At 40.6% G+C, this 21,595-nt stretch overlaps 1 protein-coding gene across 5 annotated transcripts in view; it reads right to left on the bottom strand.

Annotated features, from left to right (window-relative positions):
- The window catches only part of BMPER (BMP binding endothelial regulator), a 147,958-nt gene that overhangs the window by 106,936 nt on the left and 19,427 nt on the right, over positions 1-21,595 (bottom strand). For 4 of the 5 annotated variants that reach the window (XM_077178303.1, XM_077178318.1, XM_054629502.2 and 1 more), the window contains exons 3-6: positions 16,095-16,194; positions 4,533-4,615; positions 2,956-3,046; positions 1,688-1,770 (exon numbers count right to left, since the gene is read on the bottom strand). In XM_077178303.1, coding sequence (XP_077034418.1) covers positions 1,688-1,770; positions 2,956-3,046; positions 4,533-4,615; positions 16,095-16,194 — 357 coding nt within the window. The remainder of the gene's footprint in view (positions 1-1,687; positions 1,771-2,955; positions 3,047-4,532; positions 4,616-16,094; positions 16,195-21,595) is intronic. The other variant, XM_077178320.1, reaches the window with a different exon arrangement.

The raw sequence follows: 21,595 nt of genomic DNA, 5'->3' as shown, positions 1-21,595 counted from the left end.
ACAGTTTCCATTTCTGGGGGAGACTGGCAAGAGGGTAAAAAAGACTCTGCAGAAAGACGGAAGGAAGGTCTGGTGTGGCTTACACATTGATGCTCTTTAGCTGTCAGAAAGATTCAAATGGAGAGCTGGACATTTTAAACAGATGCCATTAACATCCAAAACAATCATGGTGTCTTTCTTGGAAGGGATAGTTAAGTGGTTTTAAACTTCTTATTCTCAATAGTTGATGCATTCCCTTCTCTAACACAGCTGAGACTGGTAACTCAAAGTCAGATCTTCAGGTGTGACCCTTTATTCTTTTATTTCTTTACACTGCTCTCCAGTGTAAAGGTACCTCCCTCCAATGCTCTTCTCTGCACAGAAGCTTCTGACAGTCAGAGAACAAAGGAAAGTTGATCAAGGAGATGCTGGTACACCATTAACTGGGCAATAGGCAATGTCTGTACAGTACTTATGAAAGAGCAAAGCAGAACCCAAAAAGACTCAAGCATGTCTCCACAGACTTCTCAACCATTCAGACCTGCCTTACACTGAGGAACATAAGGAAAGCCAGAGTGTAAAGCTGCTGCTTTACAGCTGAAGTGAGAAAGGGACCCACTAAGTACAGAGGGAGTTCTCAGCCTGAGACTGAAGGCATTCAGCAGAGCAGGAGCCCAGGGCATATATCACTGTGACATGTGTGATGTTTTCATTATTACAGGATTAAAACTTCCTTAAAAAATTACCTTAGCACCCTGATCTCCGCAGGATCAGTGATGACTTAGTGTAAATTAATTTTGCAGATTACCAGGAATTTTTTCCCCACAGAACAGTTCAAGTACTCTGCAGCAGCTTCATTAAATCACTGTGTATGTGTAAAATTACGTCAATTTTTGAAGTCTATCATTCCCTCCTCCTTTTTTGATTTTATTTTAATGATGCAGGAGAACTGTATCTGGTACTGACTAATTTCTTGGCATTCTACTGAAATGTATAGCCTTACATATTTTGCTGATAACCGGCCCACAAATTGCAACAAAAGCAGCAATTTGAACTTTGTGTTTTGCTCATCTCACAGATTACAGAAAGGAAGCCAAAGCTATCCGCCCCAACTCATACAGCATTATCTTTTAACTTAATGGAAGTGAAAAAGAAGTCTGCACTCATTACTCAAAGGACACAATTATTACTTCCTCTCTATATTGTTGCTAGTCAAGAATAAAATCCAGGATATGACCTTTTCATCAAGCGTCAAGCCAAAAATCCACCTGGGACAGCCACAGGAGGCAACCCTCATTCTTTCACTCAGTAATTCAGAGCAAAGGCCCTTGTTGTATGTAGTTGAAAGGAATCCTTGGAAAAGTTTGGCTTAAGGAAGCATCTAATAAATGCTGATCAACAGATGAAGGCCAAAAAGATTTCTGTCTCCTCCTGCATGATCCTATCACAAAAAAGGCACAGCTAATTCAACAGATCAGCCCTCTTCCAAATAACCTGCTCCACCTGCATACAGTGGAAAAGATTATAAACTCAAATTGTGAGTGATACAATGTATTAATGCCATAAATTCTTCAACAGAGACCTGAATTCCAAGAGAAGAAAACATAATAGTGTGGGATTCCTTATATTTTTTGCTTTGTTATGGCAATAATAATGTGCCTTTTGAAGTTCATACAGGGAGATACAATGCCAAAAGGCAAATACTTACAATACAAGAGCACTTGGTACATTTATTTCCTTCAGGCCTAAATTCTTCTCCTTCATTGTAAAGTCTCCCTTCAAATACACAACCTGGAAAACAGCATTTGAATAAGTTTGGCTCAAGGTAGAATGCTGATTTTTCTCCCTAACACTCCCCACCATACAACAATATGAAAAGTAAATCGTACCATCGTCTCCAATACAGAATCATGGAATTGTTTCAGGTGGAAAAGACTCCCAAAATATCAAGTCCAACCTTTGGCTGATTACCATCTAGTCAAGTAGACCATGGCACTAAGTGCCACATCCAGTCATTTCTTGAGCACCTTCAAGGATAGTGACTCCAACACCCTGGACAGCCCATTACAAGGTTAAAAACCTTTTCCATGCTGAAATTCCTCCTGGTATCATCAGGGGAGACTGAACCTCCCTTGGCACATCTTGACACTGTGTCCCCTTGTCCTGTGACTGGTTGCCTGGGAGAAGAAACCAATCCCCACCATGCTACAACTTCCTCTCAGGTAGTTGGAGAGAGAGGATCATTTCAGAAGAAAACAAATCCTGAACAAATCCTTGAGGAACCCTAAATGTCTTTTGGGGGGAGGAGGTGGGGGGAGAGGGGGAAAGCAAACATCCTTCTACAGCACATTAATATGCAAAAATGAAGTTGAGGCAAGTCTCCCATTAGAATTGCCTTTAAAGCAGTTTTTTTGGCTGTTTGCTTTTTAATAATTCATTCTTACTCCCTGAGTTTATACTAGATATTAGCAGATATTATAACTAATCAAAATATAATAAATCCATTATATCACAACTGGAGCAATGCTTACCTTCAAAATCACTGATAAAATCAAATTAACCTAAAAAAAATGGCAATTTGCCACTGCACTTCACAAAGGCAAACCCATTCTCACTCCCCTTCATAAGTTAATCTCCTTTTTTATGATTACTCTTATCCTTCCCTTCCTCACAAAATCATGGTCATCGGTCATGCAAACCCACCTTACAGACCCTCTAAAAAATGACACAAACACACCTGTGAATATTAGCACAGGATATTGCCCCTGCATCCCCTGGTCTGCATGTCCTCTAATAAAGCATATTAAATAAATCTTAATAAATCTGTGTTATATTGATCATTGTGAGTCACCAGCCCACATTTTAGTAAATTTTTGAGTATAGCAGATAAGTTAGAGGCAGCCTCCCAGGTGATGATGATTATCATAAGAAATACAGCTGCACATGTAGAATAGCATCTTAGCCATGAAATCTCACCTGGACACACAGGACAACACATTCCCCTGAGTTTGGAAGGGTTTTTGCAGTGAACAACACACTGTACTTCTGATTCTACTATCACTCCTTCCTGGAAAAGAAGCAGATAAGACACATTCACTGTTAGCATTGCAGTTGCTTTAACAAGTAAAAATTCACAATTACATTCAGTAGAATTGAAGCCCAGCACATGTTGAAAAGCACTGGCTTTCAAAACTTCTTTTCTTTCTGTACCTGCTGCCTGGTATCAGGATTCAGGTTAATCCACACTCAAAAGAGCCACTTCAGTCTCCCTGACTCCAGACATGGGATTTGCCTTAAAATGCATCAGGTAAAAAAACCAAGTATCCTCTTAGGGAAAGGAATCCTGCTTTATCAGGAATCCTTAACCTCGGTAATCTGCCATGCAGCTCTGGTGAAAACAGGCCAGACACAAGGCATTCTCCTCCCTCTCCTATTGGAGGAAAATGGTCTTAGTAAGCAGATAAAAGCATCTTGTTCTGTAGAGGGGAGACACTTATCTTTGATACTTTTCCTGATAAGTATTAGTGAATTAACATTTCCTGTACTTATTCGAGAAGTCAAGAGTCCTGAACAAACCTGGGTGTGAGGATCTATGCATAAAAGCTGCTACCTTTTTTTTTACTTACAGCTGTTTGAGGCAAGGCCAAATTGTTTTTTAAATGTGTGGATCTAGGGTAAACAGAATCACCCAGTTTTGCATTTTGACACTGAAACAGGCAATAAAGAAGAGACCATTTCATGCAACATATTGATGTAGTGAATTTCTTTTCATTAGGTGGAAAAATACAGACTACTGGTCCAGTTTCAGTCATCTCAGTGTACTTATTTTCAAAGCTTAATTGGTTCCACAGAGCAGAAGTTTTAGAGAAAAAGAGAAAAAAACCCTTGAAACTCTCATCTCCTCTTAGTAGAAGCTCTTCATACTCACAAATCTCTTCACTGCCATTCTTAGTAGCTGCCTGAGTGTTACTGTTAAAACCAGATCAAATTGTCAGCAAAAATGGCAGACCTATTTACAGACATAAGCTAAAATTGCCTACATAATTACTTGGTTTGAACCTGACAAGCAACAATCTTGAAAATGTTATGTTTGTAGATAGCCAAGCTACCAAAAATACCACTGTGTTAACAGTTCAGGAGCCCAGGAAAAAAGATTTTGTTGTGAGTTTTTCTTAAAGAAAGGTAAAACTCATGGACACATACACACAGAAGTGTCCAATTACTAAAATAATTTGTATCTCACAAAAGGGCTTCGAATGCTGAAGAAAAGAGGACTTAATTCAAAGTCAAGACAGCAGGAAATGGCATGGCTGTGTACCTCTCCTTCAGCAAAGTTTGGATATTGGGGTACTCAAGTCATTTAAAACCCATACTTCTGAATATTTGGTTATAGCTGACTGCATCTAAGTGGATTTAAATTACTTTAAATGCAAAGTCCATATTGTGCTTTGGGCATAAAATATTTCAGGTTATTTGGATTGGATAAATGAAGGCTCAGGATTTCCTGGGAAAAGCTTATAACTCAATTAGCACGATTTTTATGACATCCTTACCTGGCACTGGTATGTAACACAGGGATTGCTGGGGAGGTGCCATTTCATGGAGCTGTTGTACGTTTTTCCTTCAAAACTGCAATCTAGAGGATGAGAGAGAAGCCCATCAGTTCAGCTGAACAAAATCTTGTGGGAGGCTGCTGCTGAGGATCACAGGGTAGCATCCTAAATGCAACCCACCCTCTCCCCTGGGTTAACAGAAGAGGTAGAGCAGAGAGCTGGGATGAAAGAGAAGGATCATGTCCTGGGAGGACTGGCAGCACTGTCCCAGACACCTGCTGCTGATGCCCAACTGGCCAAACTCCTTACTAACTCTGACTGGTCAAGAGAAACCAAAATCAGGGACAAGTCACTTAAAAATGGATGTCAGTGCTTGCTCTGCAGTCCATTCAGGAGCTACTTGGTTACTCAAGCACTGGAATGGGGAGAGGGAGAAAAGAGGGTAAAAGAAGAGCTGGAAGCATTCATCATGTAGCTGGGCCATGCTATCTTCATCCATTAACCAAAGCCCTCGGGAGAGCCCTTCAGCAAGCACAGCTCAGCAGGGATGAGCTGACACTGGCAGAGCTACCTCTCCTTAATGCCTTTTCATATTCATGACAGGAAGGATCACCATCCACATGAACTAAAAGCCATCAAGTCCTATGTGGGTATGGTGAATCTCCTGGAGAGACATTTTGGACTCTCATAGAGTTTGGCTTTATTCATCTTTTTGTGCTATATGACAACTTTGTTAACAGAAAACAGGTTTGTTTACCCATGCACTGGATGAACCCACATTTATTTTGTGCAAAATGAATTTTCATGGAGCCACTTGGAAAAAAACAAACACCAAAACAAACATTAATTTTCACTTTTTCGATTATATGTTTCTACTAGTTTCCCTTCCTTTTTGGTTTTCTCTTTTGCCATTTTCTGGTATTTTGCAAAAAAGGAAACCAAAAAAGAAGACAAAGAAAATAATAAAATAACTCACCAGAGAAGCAAGACCAGAAAAAACTTACGAAGTAGAAATATAATATTTGTTTAAAAAGAGTTAGTTTATTAATGCAAAATAGTTTCTACTAAAAAATAATTCTTTGGAGACCTAGAGTGGTTCTGAGAAAAATTTGGAAATAACACATACCCCATTTTCTGTGGGAAAAATGCCCATTTTCCATTTATTGCTTTTAGGTTGTTTTTTTTTTTTCCTAGTATATTTTATTCAAAATTAGCTCGATCAAAGAGCCCATGAAACCAACAGGAGTCTTGCCAAAGACTTTGAAACACAGACGTGTACATGGAGCTACAGAATCTCAGAACTACAATCAGTCAAACAATGCCCAGGGCACCATTCTGTTTCCACACCCTACCTCAGCAACTAATGTGTGTCTTTCTCTGCTGTGTAGGGTGCACTGTCCTGCTTTGGAATAAGTTTTATATCCTTCTGAAAATAAAGGCAATTTATCAGCCCTACACCAGTATATCTTTGAGCCTACTGTAAAAAAAAAGATCAAGAGTCACAGCTCTGAGGTACTCAGGACCTTAAAATCTCCTTAAAATAATTTTGAATTCAACACAAAATTTAAAGGAATCATGATATATAAAGATCATTTGCAAATGTGTTAACTGCCTCCATTTCAGTTCCTAAACAACAGAAGGCTTGTACTTCATTATTTGCAGTAATCAAATTCTTTTTCCAGGATAAATACAGAGAAACACAGGAGAAAATTGTAGATGCTGTGGCCATTTCACTTACCTAAGCTGAAAGAGGTATATTTTGAAAAGAGATGACCAATAGTCTCAAAATTGGCTCTGATAATTTCATCTTTGCCAAACATTGAAAGGCACAAAGTATACATATGAGTCTCATAGTCTTAAATAGAAAAGCCCCTATTAAATTATTTTGAATAATAAAGAAATATTCAGATTCTCAGTGCATTAAATACAGTTCTCTGAGCTCTCAGAGATGCAGGATAACACATCAAGAGAAGAGTGTGCAGCCCTATACTCCTCTTATGCATTTTGAAGTTCCATTCTGAAAACCACTGAATTAATCTTGCAACACAGTCTCACTTACTGCTCACTGAAAACCCTGATGACTGCAGAGCCTATTCAATGTGTTTAACATCCCCAAGCTGCTGAAGCCCAGGTCAAGCTGGTCCCAGTCTGAGAAACAGTTTACAAGTGTTCAGGACACTCAGCATGGAATAAGCTGTGTTGTTAAATATCTGTGTGTATATTTTACCAGAATCAAGAATCAAGGGCTAGGTTGGAAAATAGCAACTGCAAAAATACCTTACATATTTGCTCAGCAATTATGTTCTTTAATGTAAAATGTTTCTTCTAAAAGAAAGCTAATGACCCTGGGCTAATCTGCATGTACAGATGTGCATATTAAAGTGAAATTTTCAGCTCAAGGATTAGTCTGGTCGACAAAGCATGAAGGTATTGCCCTCATATAGTCAGCACTGCTCTTGCCTGAAGGGCATATCCAAGCTGTGCTACAAAACCCTCTGCCCTGCAGCATTGTCCCTATGGAAAGCAGCAAAGGCACGGCACACCAGGAACAACCATGGTAAGGAGAGTCTGCAGGCACCTAAAGGGGAGTTTAAAAATGGGAACCAGAATGGAAAAGACTGCAGAAGCACTGGAGGGACTAAGGCTGCTCTCTCTGGTGTGGGCCAGCAGGTTGAATGAGGGAGACAGAGCAGCTCCCATCCAACACCAGTGCGAGGCGCGGTGGGAGCTGGATTTCAGCAGATGCTCAGCAGAAGGGGCAGCATGAAGGAAGGGAGAGTTAGCCAGTATAAAAAGCTATGGGGGAAGGCTGAAAGTCAGGCAGAACTGAAAAGGGTAAGAAAGGAGTGTTTTATAATCTCTGGGTGACGCTTTAACCTGTCTCTGGCCACAGGTGTGCCCTGACACTGGGCCCTTTGGACGCCCCAGAGCTACACCCACTACTCAGTCTTCAAAAGGAAAAAGAAACAAAGCCCACATACCAGCTAGTTTTTCTGAACCTCACTTTCAATGTACAGATCTCTCAGCTGACACCTGCAAACATACAGCTGGACTTTCCTAGTCCCTTTACTCACAGCATGGATATTTCTGGGCCTCACCTAATTCATCTGAGTGAAACTTGCTGCATTCTATGTGCCAGCTCAGTCAAGCCCTTCTGGCTCATCCATGGTTAAAGGTCCACCATATTTGGCCTAGAAACTAGAAGTCACTGAATATTTTGTTTTCAGAAGTCCCTGATGTCAGTTTCCACAACAGAGTATGAGGGAAGATCCTTGAAGTTCCTAAAAATCTTTTAAAGCTGTTTTTCTCCCCCCAAAAGCCCTTTGGAAATATTAGTACATTAACTATCTTTCTCCATCCACCATTCAAAGGAAGAGCAAGAGAAACTAATAAATCAAGGTCAGAGCTTAGGACTATCACTTAAATGCTGTCTACTTACTTCTGCCTGAATACCTACTTAAAAGAAAAATTTAAAAGGGTTACAGAGGAAGTTTTCAAAAAGGGAACTCAAAAAGTCTGAGAACACTCTAAGGAGTATGCCAAAGATTTGACATTAATAAGTAAATTTGATCCTGACTCATATACTCCATAAGGAAAACCTTTAGGATTCCAAATATGGAAGGAAGTTAAATATTAGTGGTCTACATCAATTTTAAAAATGCTGAAGTGATTCATATCAGTCAAGGAGTGTGTCCTAATTTTTCAGTCTTTCCTGCTCCTTTCTTTAAAAATAGCTGGTGTTTTATTAATGTAAAATATTAACTTTCAGTTAGTTGTAGGTTTTGTTGCCATTGCCTCCTTCAACCCAAATAGTTCAGATAAGTCCTGGATAAACATGCAAGCCCAAAGTTGCTTATCTGAATCTAACCAAACCACTAAATACTTTGAAGTTGGTCAATTGTTGCATATGCAGTGGAAACTAATGCTAATTACCTTCTAGTCACCTCTTAAGGGCAAAATGATCCTCAAGATTTAGTTCCTCTGACACAAAAAAGAATGATGCTAAAACACTAAAATAACTTCTAATATAATTATTTAGCTACCTTGTTTTAATATTGTGCATGCCATACTTGGGCACCTTTGTTTCAAATATAATAAACCAACCCTTGGCCAATTTAATTTGAAAGAATTATTTCATTGTTAAACAAGCATCCTCACAGAGAATTGGACTAGAATAACAAAAGAGGCGAATTCTAGTAGATTTTTCTGTTGGCATGTGGACAAGCTGATGATCGGGAAGACATTTGTCTTTCCAAATTGTACAACTCTCATAAATGACCCTTTTTTCTTCTTCCCCAGATACCCACCCATATAACAGTACCATGAAGATAGGGAAATTGACTGTAAGAGACAGTTTAGTAGTGCTGAAGCTTTGCCAGTGTCCTCAGGAGTTCATTAAAAAACAACCCTTTATTACTCAATTTGACATAGCCTAATTAGATTCTAGAAGAAACTTGTGCTTATTTTACTCTAATGAGAATTTTATAGACAAGTCATTTCCTTATTCTCCCAAGAGAAAGTGATAGATTGGTGCACAATAGACTGGCTCCTCATCCCTCATTTCTTCAGCATCTTTCTTCTCCTATCAAGTCTTTTTTTTTTTTGCTCTCCCTCCACTTTTTGTTTAAAAATGCAACCTCTCTTTTGGCATGGAAAATAAACATTAGGAAAAAGAAAAGAGTCAGAAGACATGTTTTATTTAGTGTTTGATAAATTAATCCTCAGGGAGGTATCCAGGCATGCTAACACTAAGTACCAGTTTTAGCCAAAAAAAAGAGCCAACCCCAAAACCCTAAACAAAAAAACCACACCAATAACTTGCACATTCTGCAGTATTTCTCTGGCATGAAATCAGTTAGCCAAACTAAAAGAACTGTGAATCACACATATACCTATTATGAAATATATTTTCACATGTAGCAGTGATGGTAGAGTCATTGACAGCTACTAGAAAATTAAACTTCCTGTTGAGTAACCCTGGTCTTCATTTGTCAACACAGAAGCATGAAAATGTATACAAAACCTCCCATGCTTATCAAGCCTAGCTCTAAACAGTGAAAATCCAACTCTTTCCTCTCTAACCAAGTCCAAGCAAACCTATTTGCAGCTGAACCATGGCAATTACAATACCCAGGGGATGCACAGGGGCCATTTAAAGGCTGCCCAACACAGCAGAGTGAGGAGGCCATGGGGGTGAGCTGTGCTAGGACCACACAGTTCACACACAGAGGATGCAAAGCAGCCCATATTCGCTGAGCAAACAGCAGCAGAAACAAAGACATCAACTCCTCTGAGTGCTGTTTTTGGCCCGTGCACACCACTGGAACTGAATTTTACCTTCCCAAATGTCTTGTGTTCCATGTATAGGGTGAAAAAAATTTGCCCTGCAGGGTTCCTAAGAACCTCACAATTCAAAATGGCATACAGTTAGAGCTGCCATTGAATCTTGAGCTGATACTCAATGTGCTTGCCAAGCCTGGCAGCTGGAGAGCTTTCACCTCTCATGGTTATGAGAGCTGCCATGAATGATGTTGCTCAGTTATAAAATTACTTGCTCTTGTACCCAATTTTCCCACACCAGCAAAATCATCCCAGATCTGTACAGCTTACATCTTCAAAATTAAATAGTAAAAAAATTCTTATTCCAGTACTACATGTCCTAAGATGTCTATCATTTTGTTCCAGAAAAACATTACATGTGAAACCATCAGTGTGAAAATCTGTGTGACTGATGTTTGACTGAAAAACTATTTACAACAACACGACAAGACTGTTCATTGAAATTTCTTACATAAATGGAAAATTATATTCACCAAGGTAAATAAGAGTATCTGAAATTTGAGGCACTACTGAACACAACAGTATACACCAGACATTCAAGAGATGTCAAAAGTATCTGCTAAGACCTTTGAAAGAAGAGTCAACTCAAAGAAAGGATGGAGAGATAGAGACCTTTTCTTAGCATAACCAGAAGTAATCAAAGGTGGCCCTGTGATGATACTGAATGGTACTGTCCCCGGTGGCTGTTTGTCACAGCTTCAAAACCTCTGCCTTTTCTTCAGATACAAAGCTAACATCTGAATGAACACTAAGATGAACCTGTTCTTCCAGCCTCAAGAAAAAGACCTTAGAGCTGGAACACTCTACCAAGGGGACTCAGAAGCACTGAGAAGGGCCAAGAGAAAAGGCTTGATTATGTTCTCAAACCATCTCTCATAGCCAGTCCCTGACAGAAGCCAGGTCTAGATTATTCAGGTGAAGGTGAAAGAAATTTCTTTAGGAAAATATACATATTATCTTCATATCCCATCCCCCTCCATCCATGTATTATCCCTTGCCTCTGACAGCTTGCCTTAGAGCATGCAAGGATGGGCTGCAAGTTGTAGTGCCCCACAAAAAGATCCCCCCAGTCAGTCTTGCAGCAGGACACCAAAATGGTGTTGGGCACCTCACACTAAGGCTGTCCAGAGGCAAACAAAGTGCAGAGGTACATATGAACCCTGCAGGGTGTCAGTAGAGCAGCCAGAACACTGATAATCTCACAGCCTCCCTCTAACTTCCTTTGCAAGCCAGCCTAATAGTTGAAATTGGCTGCAATCCTCAACCATAGTATTTGATATCCTTTCCAAGAAATGCACAATTAACTATGATACCCTTGGATATTCAATATTTAGTAGACCTAGCACTGTTGTTGCCTGGGCTGGGATTCCATTCTCTGATAGATTCCATATCAATGGAGCATAGCACAACAATTTCTAAGATCAATAATTAATTACTAAAAGGAAAACCAAAAAACCAACCACAAAAAAAAAAAAAAACTAACAAAAACCTCCCAATAATTCTCAAAAGTTAACAAGGACAGAAAATGCAAAATTGCATATGAGAAGTGAAAGAAAATTCTGAACATCTTTTCTTTGTTGTAAAAGAATTCCCACCAACTTTTTCTTTGAACATCCATAAAAGATCAAGATTCTTAAGATAAGAGAGTAAAATATGGGACACAATTTTAGAAATGCAAACTTTATGCAGTCCTGAGCCAGCAATACCACTTCTTCAGAGTGCAAATAACTTACTAGTCGATGTGTAGAGAGCTCTATATGTAAGTGACGGGTCTCCATCCAACTAAATAAGATAATGCTGCCAAATCTATTTCTATAATCTCAGTGACCTCATAGGTTTTCATTAAATATATTAAGTAAAATGAGAGTGAAAAGTGACCTATTTATCCCATGCAAAAGTAATAAGAGGGCTTAATTTTTTAGTATTTTCAAAATTAATAGCATGCTAGACATACGTGGTATGTTTTACAAATTACAGAAAATATCTGTCAAAAGAATAATCTTACTGAAAACTTTTCCTATTAGACTGAGTTACCTGCATTCTCCTTGCAGCAGGGAGCCACAATGAAGGGCCCCACATTCCTCTGTTCCAGACTTTTCACAAACACACAGCAAAAGTGAGCTTTGCCCCACCAACTTTACAATTGAGGTCCAATGGCCCAAAAGTCAAGAACGGTGTTAAAACAAATGGCTAGTCTGGAGGATTTAAATCTTAAATCCCAATTTAAATCTTAGACCTCATTGCAGCCTACAATTTCCTCACAAGGGGAAGCAGAGGGGCAGGAGGGGCAGGCACAGGTCTCTCCTCTGTGGTGACCAGTGACAGGACCTGAGGGAATGAGGCTTTGTCAGGGGAGGTTCTGGTTGGATATTAGGGAAAGGTTTTTCACCCAGAGGGTGGTTGGGAACTAGAACAGGCTCCCCAGGGAAGTGGTCACAGCACTAAGCCTGACAGAGTTCAAGAAGCATTTGGACAATGTTCTCAGGCACATTGTTATCCTGTGCAGGGCCTGGAGTCAGAATTTGATGATCCTTGAGGGATCTTTCCAACTCAGGATATTCTGTGATTCTGTGACAAAGCAAAGCCAAACCTTTCCATATGCTACTTTTCAGCACAGTGAATTTTCTGATTGCAAAAGCTGTACTAGTAGCTGCTCCTTACTTTTTCTGTTTCTTACAAAATACGAAAAAAAGAAGTGCTATAAATTATCTAAGTAGCATGCAAATACCCACATGGAAGCAAGGGACTTACGCTCAGCACACAACCATTTGCAGGAAAAGTTCTCTACCAACAATTCAGTTTCTCCTGTATGCAAAGCTCTGAATAGGTGGGTGCACTGCTGCAGGTACCATCAGAATAATTTGGGTTGCAAGGGACCTTTAAAGGTCATCTAGTCCAACCCCCCTGCAGTGGGCAGGGAATGTCCTCGTGCTCCTCATGATAGAATAAAATGCACTGGCAGAGATGTGAAAAATTACTCATGAGTGGTGGTTTCCTTCCTACATAAGCCTCCTCTGGAACATGCCCTTTGGTCTTAATATTATCCTCCTGATGTTGCACTCAGATGACAGCAGCCATTCATTCACTCACTCACTCACTCATTCATTCATTTTTTCACAAGGTAGGAAGATGTGAAGCTATCAAAGAGAGCTGGCAAGAGCCTCTAAGGCTTGATTATGCTCTCCCAGGCTTTGGGAACAAAGCCAAGAAAAAAGTCATCAGATTCTGATGTCTTTCCTTAGTAACATTTTGTTCATGTTTAGATGAAATGCAACTAGTTAAAAAAAAAAAAAAAAAAAAATTCCCTGTTTCCCTTTTCCTGCTTGCATTCCCCATGGGCACTCTGGCAGCTTGACAAAATGGTAACTGAGAATAAGTGCTGCAGGGCCAAGTCCCTGCTGCAGCTGAGCTTTGTGTGGGGAGTGCTGGGGAGGTGCTGGGACACCGAAGGGAGCAGCTGAAGCGCTGCACTGCCAGCCTTGTGTTTGCAGCCTTCATTCCCCAGTTACCCCCCACAGGACACTTGTTTTAGACCTGGCACAGGACAGAGCAGGATCTTCAGCAGTGTTCAGTATGGTGGGAGAGCAAGCAGCCTCCCCTAAGGTAGAAGTGGCTCCATCAGCCTCTTCCCCTGGAACCAGAACAACCTGGGGACAGAGGGCGGTGTCAAGACTGTGGGAGTAAAATGGGTGCATATTTTGCTTTGCCTTTCAGAAAGCCCAGAAAAACTTACTCAGAAATTTCACACCTACTTTGAAAATTCAGTCCTTGAGAGCTTTTTTTCCTCCCTTTGAATTATGAAATTTAATGTTTTTCTTGTGTTTTAAGCATGTAGAACCTGCCATCTTAGATCAGACCAAGAACCCTTCTAGTCAATAATCTTCTGTCTGATAGCAGCTACTACAAGACACCTTGGGAAGTGTGAAAAATACAGACCAATGTCCCTAGTTCTAGTTTAGCCTCCAGAAGGGCAGGAAAAAGCAACCTGTCTGACTCAGAGGGAAAACAGGGCATTTTGATTTGTACCTTGCTCCTTTCCTAACAAACTCAGCATTCAATTTTCCCCCTGGAGACCTGCTGAAGGTTGTTTTGATTGTGCCACAGAAGTATCTTCTATAACACTCAGAAACAGTTGCCATTCAGTTATTGTCAACTCAGAGCCCAGTATTGCATTGGTAAAGTTAGGATTGTTTTGTCCTCTGGGCATCCATTTATTCCCATTCACATTAACTTCCTTTGCTGCTTTGTCATCAGTTGTTCAGTGCCCTGAGAGCCTTTTGCAGCTCCTCACAGGCCATCCTCCTGCTTTGCTATGCTACAGAGATCGGGGCACCAGCAGCAAACTTCCTCTCCCTCTTCACCCCTTTTCTAGGTCATTTCCAAGCACTTGGGCTTGGAAATTGAGAACTTTGCAAGGATATGTTGGCAACATTTATTTACTATGAAAACAACCATACACTAGTTACTTATTTGCTGATGAGAAGAGTATCTCTAAAAAGTCAGGGCTGCTTCCTTTCTTCAGCAGCTTCCTTGTGAGGGATCTTGTTGGATGCCTAATAGTGGGATCTCTCTGTCCATTGATACATTCAAAGGACTCTAGCTAACCCCTCCCTCTTCTATCTCAAGTACCCATCTGCCTCCTGATTCTGTTTTTGAATAGTTTACATTAATTATCCCATTAGAGATGTCAAGCATACCAATCTGCAGATGCCAGGCTCAAGCTTATCAATAATGTTCTGTAGGTACCAACCCCAATACAGGATAAACAGACAATCTTAAAAATAGTCTGAATTGAAATACTGTTTGAATCAAAATACTGTTTGCTCAGCTTTGAAACATTCATTCTTTTCATTTTGCATGCATGCATGCACATATGCATATGTATGTATGTAGAATTTTCAGACCATTGAGCAAATACACATCCCATTTTGAAACTGAAAAATCAAACTCCATCCTAATCCAGCCAACACTTAGCAACCTTTTCCTACAAAGCTGATACTAAAAATGGTTAGACAAAAGAAATAAATTACATTTAATTTATGTAAAATCTGCAATTCCAAATTCTTATCGTTTCAGTAATGGTTTAATTTTTTTTCCAGTTCGCTTCCTTCTCTTTAAAGTGTCGTGTTTCTAGACAAATCCTCAAATTGGGGCTTGCCAAACCTATTCCAAAGCTGCAGCACAGAAGCAAATCATAAGCACACCATCTAACACACCTCTGCAACCTTCCAGGAAAAATACACAGCCATTATGCCTCTTCCATCTAAATTTCAGTGTAATCTGTTCTCCTGAATCTGTATTTCCTCTGGGAAGGCAAGAAATGCTTTTATTACCCAACAATTTATCCTACCCTATCTCCCTCTCAATCCCACACAATCACTAGTGGAGAATTAAAAATGACAGAGGAAAAATAAAATAAAGCTGTTTGAATTTGACATTCTGCACCTCGTTGATTATGGAAGCAGTCCCTCAACAAAATTATTGGTTTAGAGCATATTACTTACTGTATCAATAAAAAAAAAAAAAAAGACTACATCTACTTGCTTATTTTTCATGTGGTTAAACATAGCAGATACATGCCATGCATGCTTACGCTTTTTTTTATTATTATTATTTGATCATTATCTCATTTTAAACAGATTGGAATATACAATGTTGATCAATAAATAAATGTATAATGTTCAGATTGTTGCTTATTTGGCTTTCATAAAAATGTCCACAATATTATTGTTTTAATCAGGAAATGTTTAATAAAATGAATAAAATTTGCTTGGTTTGTTTCCTTTCAAGGGGAGTAATAGGAATAGCCATGGATAATTACCCTGCTCTTTATTAATCAGAAGTATTATTCTTATTCTGTCCAACCAGATAAAAAGTTAAAGAAATTCTTACTGACTACTAGCAGATCGATGCTGACCTAAAATATTTCTGATAAAATTAGAACTCTTAAAAATTGACAACATAGCGATAAAGAATAAAGATGTATTTCTAAAGGACAGTTGCTGTGCAAGGACTAATAACTGCAGGACAAATATGTGAATTTATGTATTTCCCTCAGCTTTGTAAACATATGTATTTCAATTATGGTTACTGCCCTCTTCCAGCCTCTGGTGACAGCCAAGTCCCAGCTGAGAAGCTGCGAGTTCAGTCCTATCTTTGGCAGTGTAAATGTGCACTGATAACTTTTTAAAAGCAAGGAAAATGACAGGAAGGGAATGGCACCTTTGCAACGCTCACAGCAAGCTCCTCTCTGCTTAATGACGAGAGCACAGTCCTTGGAGAGCACTGGACACTTCTCCCTTTTGCACGTCACTTCCTTATTCTGGAAAAAAAAAAGACAAAAGCTATTGCAAGCAAACCAAACCCAAGGCTACCATTTCTTGCAATTCAGAAAATAAAGTGTGGGGCCAGCAGCCTGCTCTTTTGCTCCAGGAAAGGTCCTTGTGATTCAATGCATCTTTCTTCTCTTGAAGAAACACAGTAGAAAACAGTCTTTGATTAATCCAGGAGCCCAAGTAAATGGTGTTTAAACCCTACTTAGACAGCAATTCATAACTGCTGCCCAGTGTCATACAGAACATGTGCTGCACTGAAGAAATCCATGTTACTTAAATGAACAACTACCTACATAATGTGCTTGTTAAAATATCCTCAGGGTCTTGAGGAGCTACCCCATAAACTGCACAGCTTAGGAATCACTTCTCACTGTGACAGAAAGACAAACAGCAGAGGAAAAGGCAGTAACCTCAGAAAAAAACAAAATTCTGCCACTGCGGAAAATCAATTTTGCCTAGAGGTTCTTTGAAAGAGGCTACTATGTACTATACCAGGCAAGATGATTAATGTAATTCATCTTTCTCCCCAAAATGCTGAGAATCAAAGAAGCACCATGAGCAGACAGAATCACTGTACATTACAATGTCATCTTGCTATGGCAAAAAGCCAGGGATTTCCCAAGGCCAAAGAGCACATTGACCACATTAAGGAATGTCAATAGAGGATGTGCAACAGCAGGCAGCAGAAATATTCCATTTATTGCCTACCTTGCCCCAGTGGTGTCAACCCTTTTGGTTATCCCTACCATTAAATAGGTGGAGAAAACAAATACTTGGGGTGTTTCTTTTAGTAAAATTTTGCTAATTCAAATTCCTTATACTTAAAGTAGCCCTCTAAAGTGACCTCCACCTATAATTACTAGCTTAGTTCATTAGGTGACACAGGTGGCTATCTAGTACATGCAAGTACCCACCTCACCCAGTCTTATGACTTAATTAGAGACCAAAAATTCAAAGGGCTAGAAAAATGTAAATCATAAAACTCAAGAAAAAAAAAGCTGTGCTTTCCAGTCTTTTTACTTTGCTCCCTGTGGCCTTATTCAAGGTGCCTGTGAAGAATAACACACAGCTTTTATTACACTCCAGCCCTTTGTCTAAAATCAGAGGTTTATTTACTTCAAAGTCACTGCCTGATCTGATGGGAGCTATAAAGGCACTTCAGTCTTATCAGTGTAAATGAGGACTCGCTCTCACCAAGACAGTGTGAAATCAGCAAATAAGTATCAGGCCCTAAAGCGCAGCTGCAGCAACACAAACCATTACTGTAAAAAGCCAGGTCACTGCAGTGCTGGCTGTTCTGCATCACTCCAGCACTGCAGAGCAACTATAAATGCAATTTAACCAGCAGGTTAAGCTGGATTTATGGCTGGTCTGTAGCTCTGGACTGGCACAAAGCAGCCACGACACGGAATTCAAGTGGTTCAATGTCTCTTTTAAAGCACTCAGTGGAATCTTGATTCCCTTTGCAGGAACATGGTGCTCCATAAAGTCTGCTGAAGGGCAGCAGAACCAAACTTACCAACTCACAGTTGTATTTTAAAGGATTCTGCTAAGACCTGATTCTCTCTAATGAGTTTGCTTAAGGAAAGATTTAATAAGCCTATCAGCCCCACTACCTTTATCTGTGGGAAAGCCTTCTGCCTGGTGAAAGTGGGTGTGAAGGAGGGGCAAAACCCGGTTTAGAGTTTGTTCCTGTGGAGAACATGGCTCACCCAGCTGCAGCATGCATCGTGCACCTCTGAGATAAGCACAGTGCCCTACAGGTCCAACCTGGCTGGGCTGGGTGTGGGTAAGGGAGGCCGCTGGGCAGCTGCCCATTGGACTCTCTCTTCAAAGGACATTATTGTTGCAGATGGCAGCAAGAGGGACAAAAAAATAACAGAGCTCTGTTTTTTGTTTTTAATTCCCTGGTTGTCAGAGGACTCCTGGAGCAAATTCCTCATGCAGCCCAGCTTCCCAGGCAATTTCTTCCCTGAGTGCTGTCTGCCTCCTTCTGCCCTCAGGTACATCCTGACATGGTATCTTCCTGTTGGCAATGCAAGGAGTTCCTAAGGATGACCCAACACACGTATTTCAAACAGGAGATACTTGCTAGTTACTGTTCCCAGTAGAAGCCTCCTGCTTCCCCCATATTGCTAAAATCAGAAAAATTCTGTCCAGTTATGAGCTTGGTCTCACTGAGCCACCTCAGGGGGCCAGCCAAATTCGGGTCTTGCTCTTCTTTCCTTATCACCAGCAAAGCTGCTGTTTTAGCAGGTTTTCTGGGAGGGAAGATTTTGGAATTCATGTACTGATGCCAAGGGCTGTTTTGCATTAAGCAGCTGTTCCACATGAAGAATATTAGTGGCCCACAGTGCAGTGACAGGACCTGAAGGGTCCTTCCCCCTAGGAGGATGTCTTAAGCAGTAGGCTACAGATTCACATTTCCTTTCTCTGTCTCAGTAGGCTTTGAACTATTTGCTGTTCAGTGGCCTGGCTTCAGCAGAAAGAGACTTGTGCTTCGTGCCCCCACAAGTCACTGGTTCTTACAGCAAGGGCATTTGTGGGGAAAGCAGGAGATGAGTCATTGAATTGCCTCTGGATGTGGAGGGCAGCAAACCTGGATCACTGACTCAAAGCTCAGTTATTACAGCACAGTGCTGAAAGGTAGGGAGGAGGTGCCACACTCATCACCCACTGCACTTTTTTGTTGTTGGGGTTTTTTTGTTTGGTTTTTCTTTTGTTTTGTTTCTTTTGTTCGGGGTTTTTTTCCCCAAATTAAAATGGAAGGTTAGCTCTGTCCCTTGGAGAAGCTGCAAGCTCCTCCTGCCTTAAAGGACAGCTCCATGTATCCAAGTAAATAGAGCCAATCTTTGCCAGCACAAAATAGAAGAGCAGCTAAGCACTAAAACAGAGTAGGATTTGCAAAGCTGATGTTCATCCTCTCTAGCTTGCTATAGCCCCAAAACAGGCTGTTTCACATGTCATCCCATGCTGCCTAACTCTCTGCCATCAGGGCTGGGCTGCTCTTCCAGGGTGTGAGGTACAGCATTGCTCAGGATTGCAGCCCCACCACTCCTTGTGGGGTCTTTTGGTGAAAAAAACCATACAGTAGAGCCCCAATTGCAACATATTGCTGCCCTGGGATTGTCCTCATGGCAAAATCCCTCTTGAAGTATGAAGAGATGAACATAATTCCAGGGAAGTGCATCCTCCTACTGCTTCTAGTACTATTATTACTATTATCCCAAAATTCTTTCTAAAAAAGTTCTGCTGTTTTATCTCAGTGTTGTATCTTGTGGAAAACAAGGTCAGCAGATGTGGAGGAAAGGGTTAATGTACCATGCTGATCCATCACAGGCCTGCAGCAGATAAAGCAGGGCTGGTAAATCATTGTTTAGTCTATTGCAGTCAGGCATTATCCAGTGCAGATCTCCTGGGTCCACTGGGTGTAAAAGTACAAAAATAAAACAAAAGAGTAATTGTCATCTGGAGGCTGGGTTTTTCCCTTCACCCAGTTGCCCAAAACACTGCTCTTAATGTCTACTGTCCATCTGCTTGTTTCAGTTCTGCTGCCTCCTCCCCTCCCATTTCACAAGGGCAAAGTGGAGGCTGAGAGCAAATGGGACTTGAGCAACAAATCCTTTCCTCCCAGTTATGTCCCCTCCTACCCCCAGTAATCATAACATTTCATTACTTGTCCCAGCCATACATTTAGAGAGTGGCTAAGTAGCTGCATGCAGGAGAGCTGTATTACCAAGCCTCCATCTGGGCTGTCAACAGCGTCTCTGAATCTGTTGAAAGCTCTCAGATACTTTGAATTTTGCTGTTCTTAAGAGAAAACTTCTTAGACGGCAACAGTCAGAAGCCAACAGTTATGGGAGGGTAGGGGATTTTTTTTCCCTTTTGTTTAAAGGACATGCACTCTGGCACCAAGAAGTGCGGAAGAGACACATGGCCCATAAATACATAAACCCTTTGCTAAGTCAGAAAGCTGGGAGTCAGTCAAATCCATAATAGGATCCCAAGATTCATAATAAATAACTTTTAATTACAGTCCTGCACAATAGTTATTTTAAACAGATGGTTTATAGATTCACATCTGGGATTATTTTTTTTTTTTTTAATTTAGTGCTCAGGCACACACACAGAAAGGGAGAGAACCTCAGCTAAGGTTTCTATTAGTGTTGGAAAAACGGGTATTTTTTTAAAAGAGGTCAGGCTGATCCAGAACAATACTGCCGCATCTGACGCAACTCCCCAGCCAGTGCTCAGCTCAGCAAAGGGCTCACTCTGGAATCCCAGACTCCCCTGAAAAGGAAAATTTAGGGAAGTGCTGGAGGGTCACCCTGAACTCCTCACTGCACTCACCAAGCCCAGCTGTGGAGAACTCATGTTTCAATGCATCTGGGGAAAAGATCAGAAATTTTGTTGGGTGTCCATGTTTCTCCCCTCTCCCACACTTTTCCAATGAGAACCATGGATCCCCTTAAGTAGGCATGCAGAGGTGATGTCAAATTCCCACACAGGAGAGATACACTAACCAGACCCAATATCACTGCTACTGCTTCATGTTACCTTTACTACAACCTCCCCTCAACACAATTTGTTCAGCTTTTACATGCACCTCATATTTCTTACCTTCCATCAAAGAACCCCACACAAAACAGCCCATTCTGGCGACAAATTATATCAAACTAACAGCCTTAAACTCATATGGTACAGCTAAATAAAATGCCAACATGAAAAGGAAAGAAAAAAAAAAAACCCACACACTAAAAAGGAGTCTGAATATTTGGCAGAGATCTTGGAGAGGATATGCGCCAAACCACAGCTTGGAAGCCACAGCCAACTTTCTACAGGGTTCCCCACTGGACTCCTGCCGGCTCACAGCAGCCACCAGGAGGATGGCTCTTTTCAACCTGGATTTGGCTTCAAGAGGGAAAAAAAAAAAAGAAAGCAAAATAGGAGTCTGCTTCGTTTATTCAGGACTGTACCAAGAAGTGCTTACATCAATGGTATTCTGAGCCTACTCTTGTGCTGTAACAGCTGGTTGCAGAAGACATTGAAGATGTGGTTTCTCAGGGGGACAGATGTCCACAGTGATGGTCTGGGGTTGTTTTTCTTTCTTTCTTTTTATGTATTGAAAATGCTTTTAGGAAGCTTGCGCTGCATTTCTAATACCCCGAGGTTATTAATTATTTATACTGAATGGGGAAAATGTTACTTAAACTTTCATTTAACCAAAAAAAAATGCTGTGGAGAGAAAAATAATAAAAGCAAGAGAGAGAGATTAGGTAGGAATACCTACCATTAATGACTAATCCTGAAATTCATTTTTTACCACTATTCATCATAGTCCTGCTGGCAATTCTGATAGGACTCCTCACCAAGTAGCTCAGGGTGTCC

Source organism: Agelaius phoeniceus, chromosome 1 (genome assembly GCF_051311805.1).
Source record: "Agelaius phoeniceus isolate bAgePho1 chromosome 1, bAgePho1.hap1, whole genome shotgun sequence".
NCBI classification, from domain to species: Eukaryota; Metazoa; Chordata; class Aves; order Passeriformes; family Icteridae; genus Agelaius; species Agelaius phoeniceus.
The sequence above is the reverse complement of the archived record's forward strand: the minus strand, read 5'-3'. Positions and strand labels throughout refer to the sequence as shown.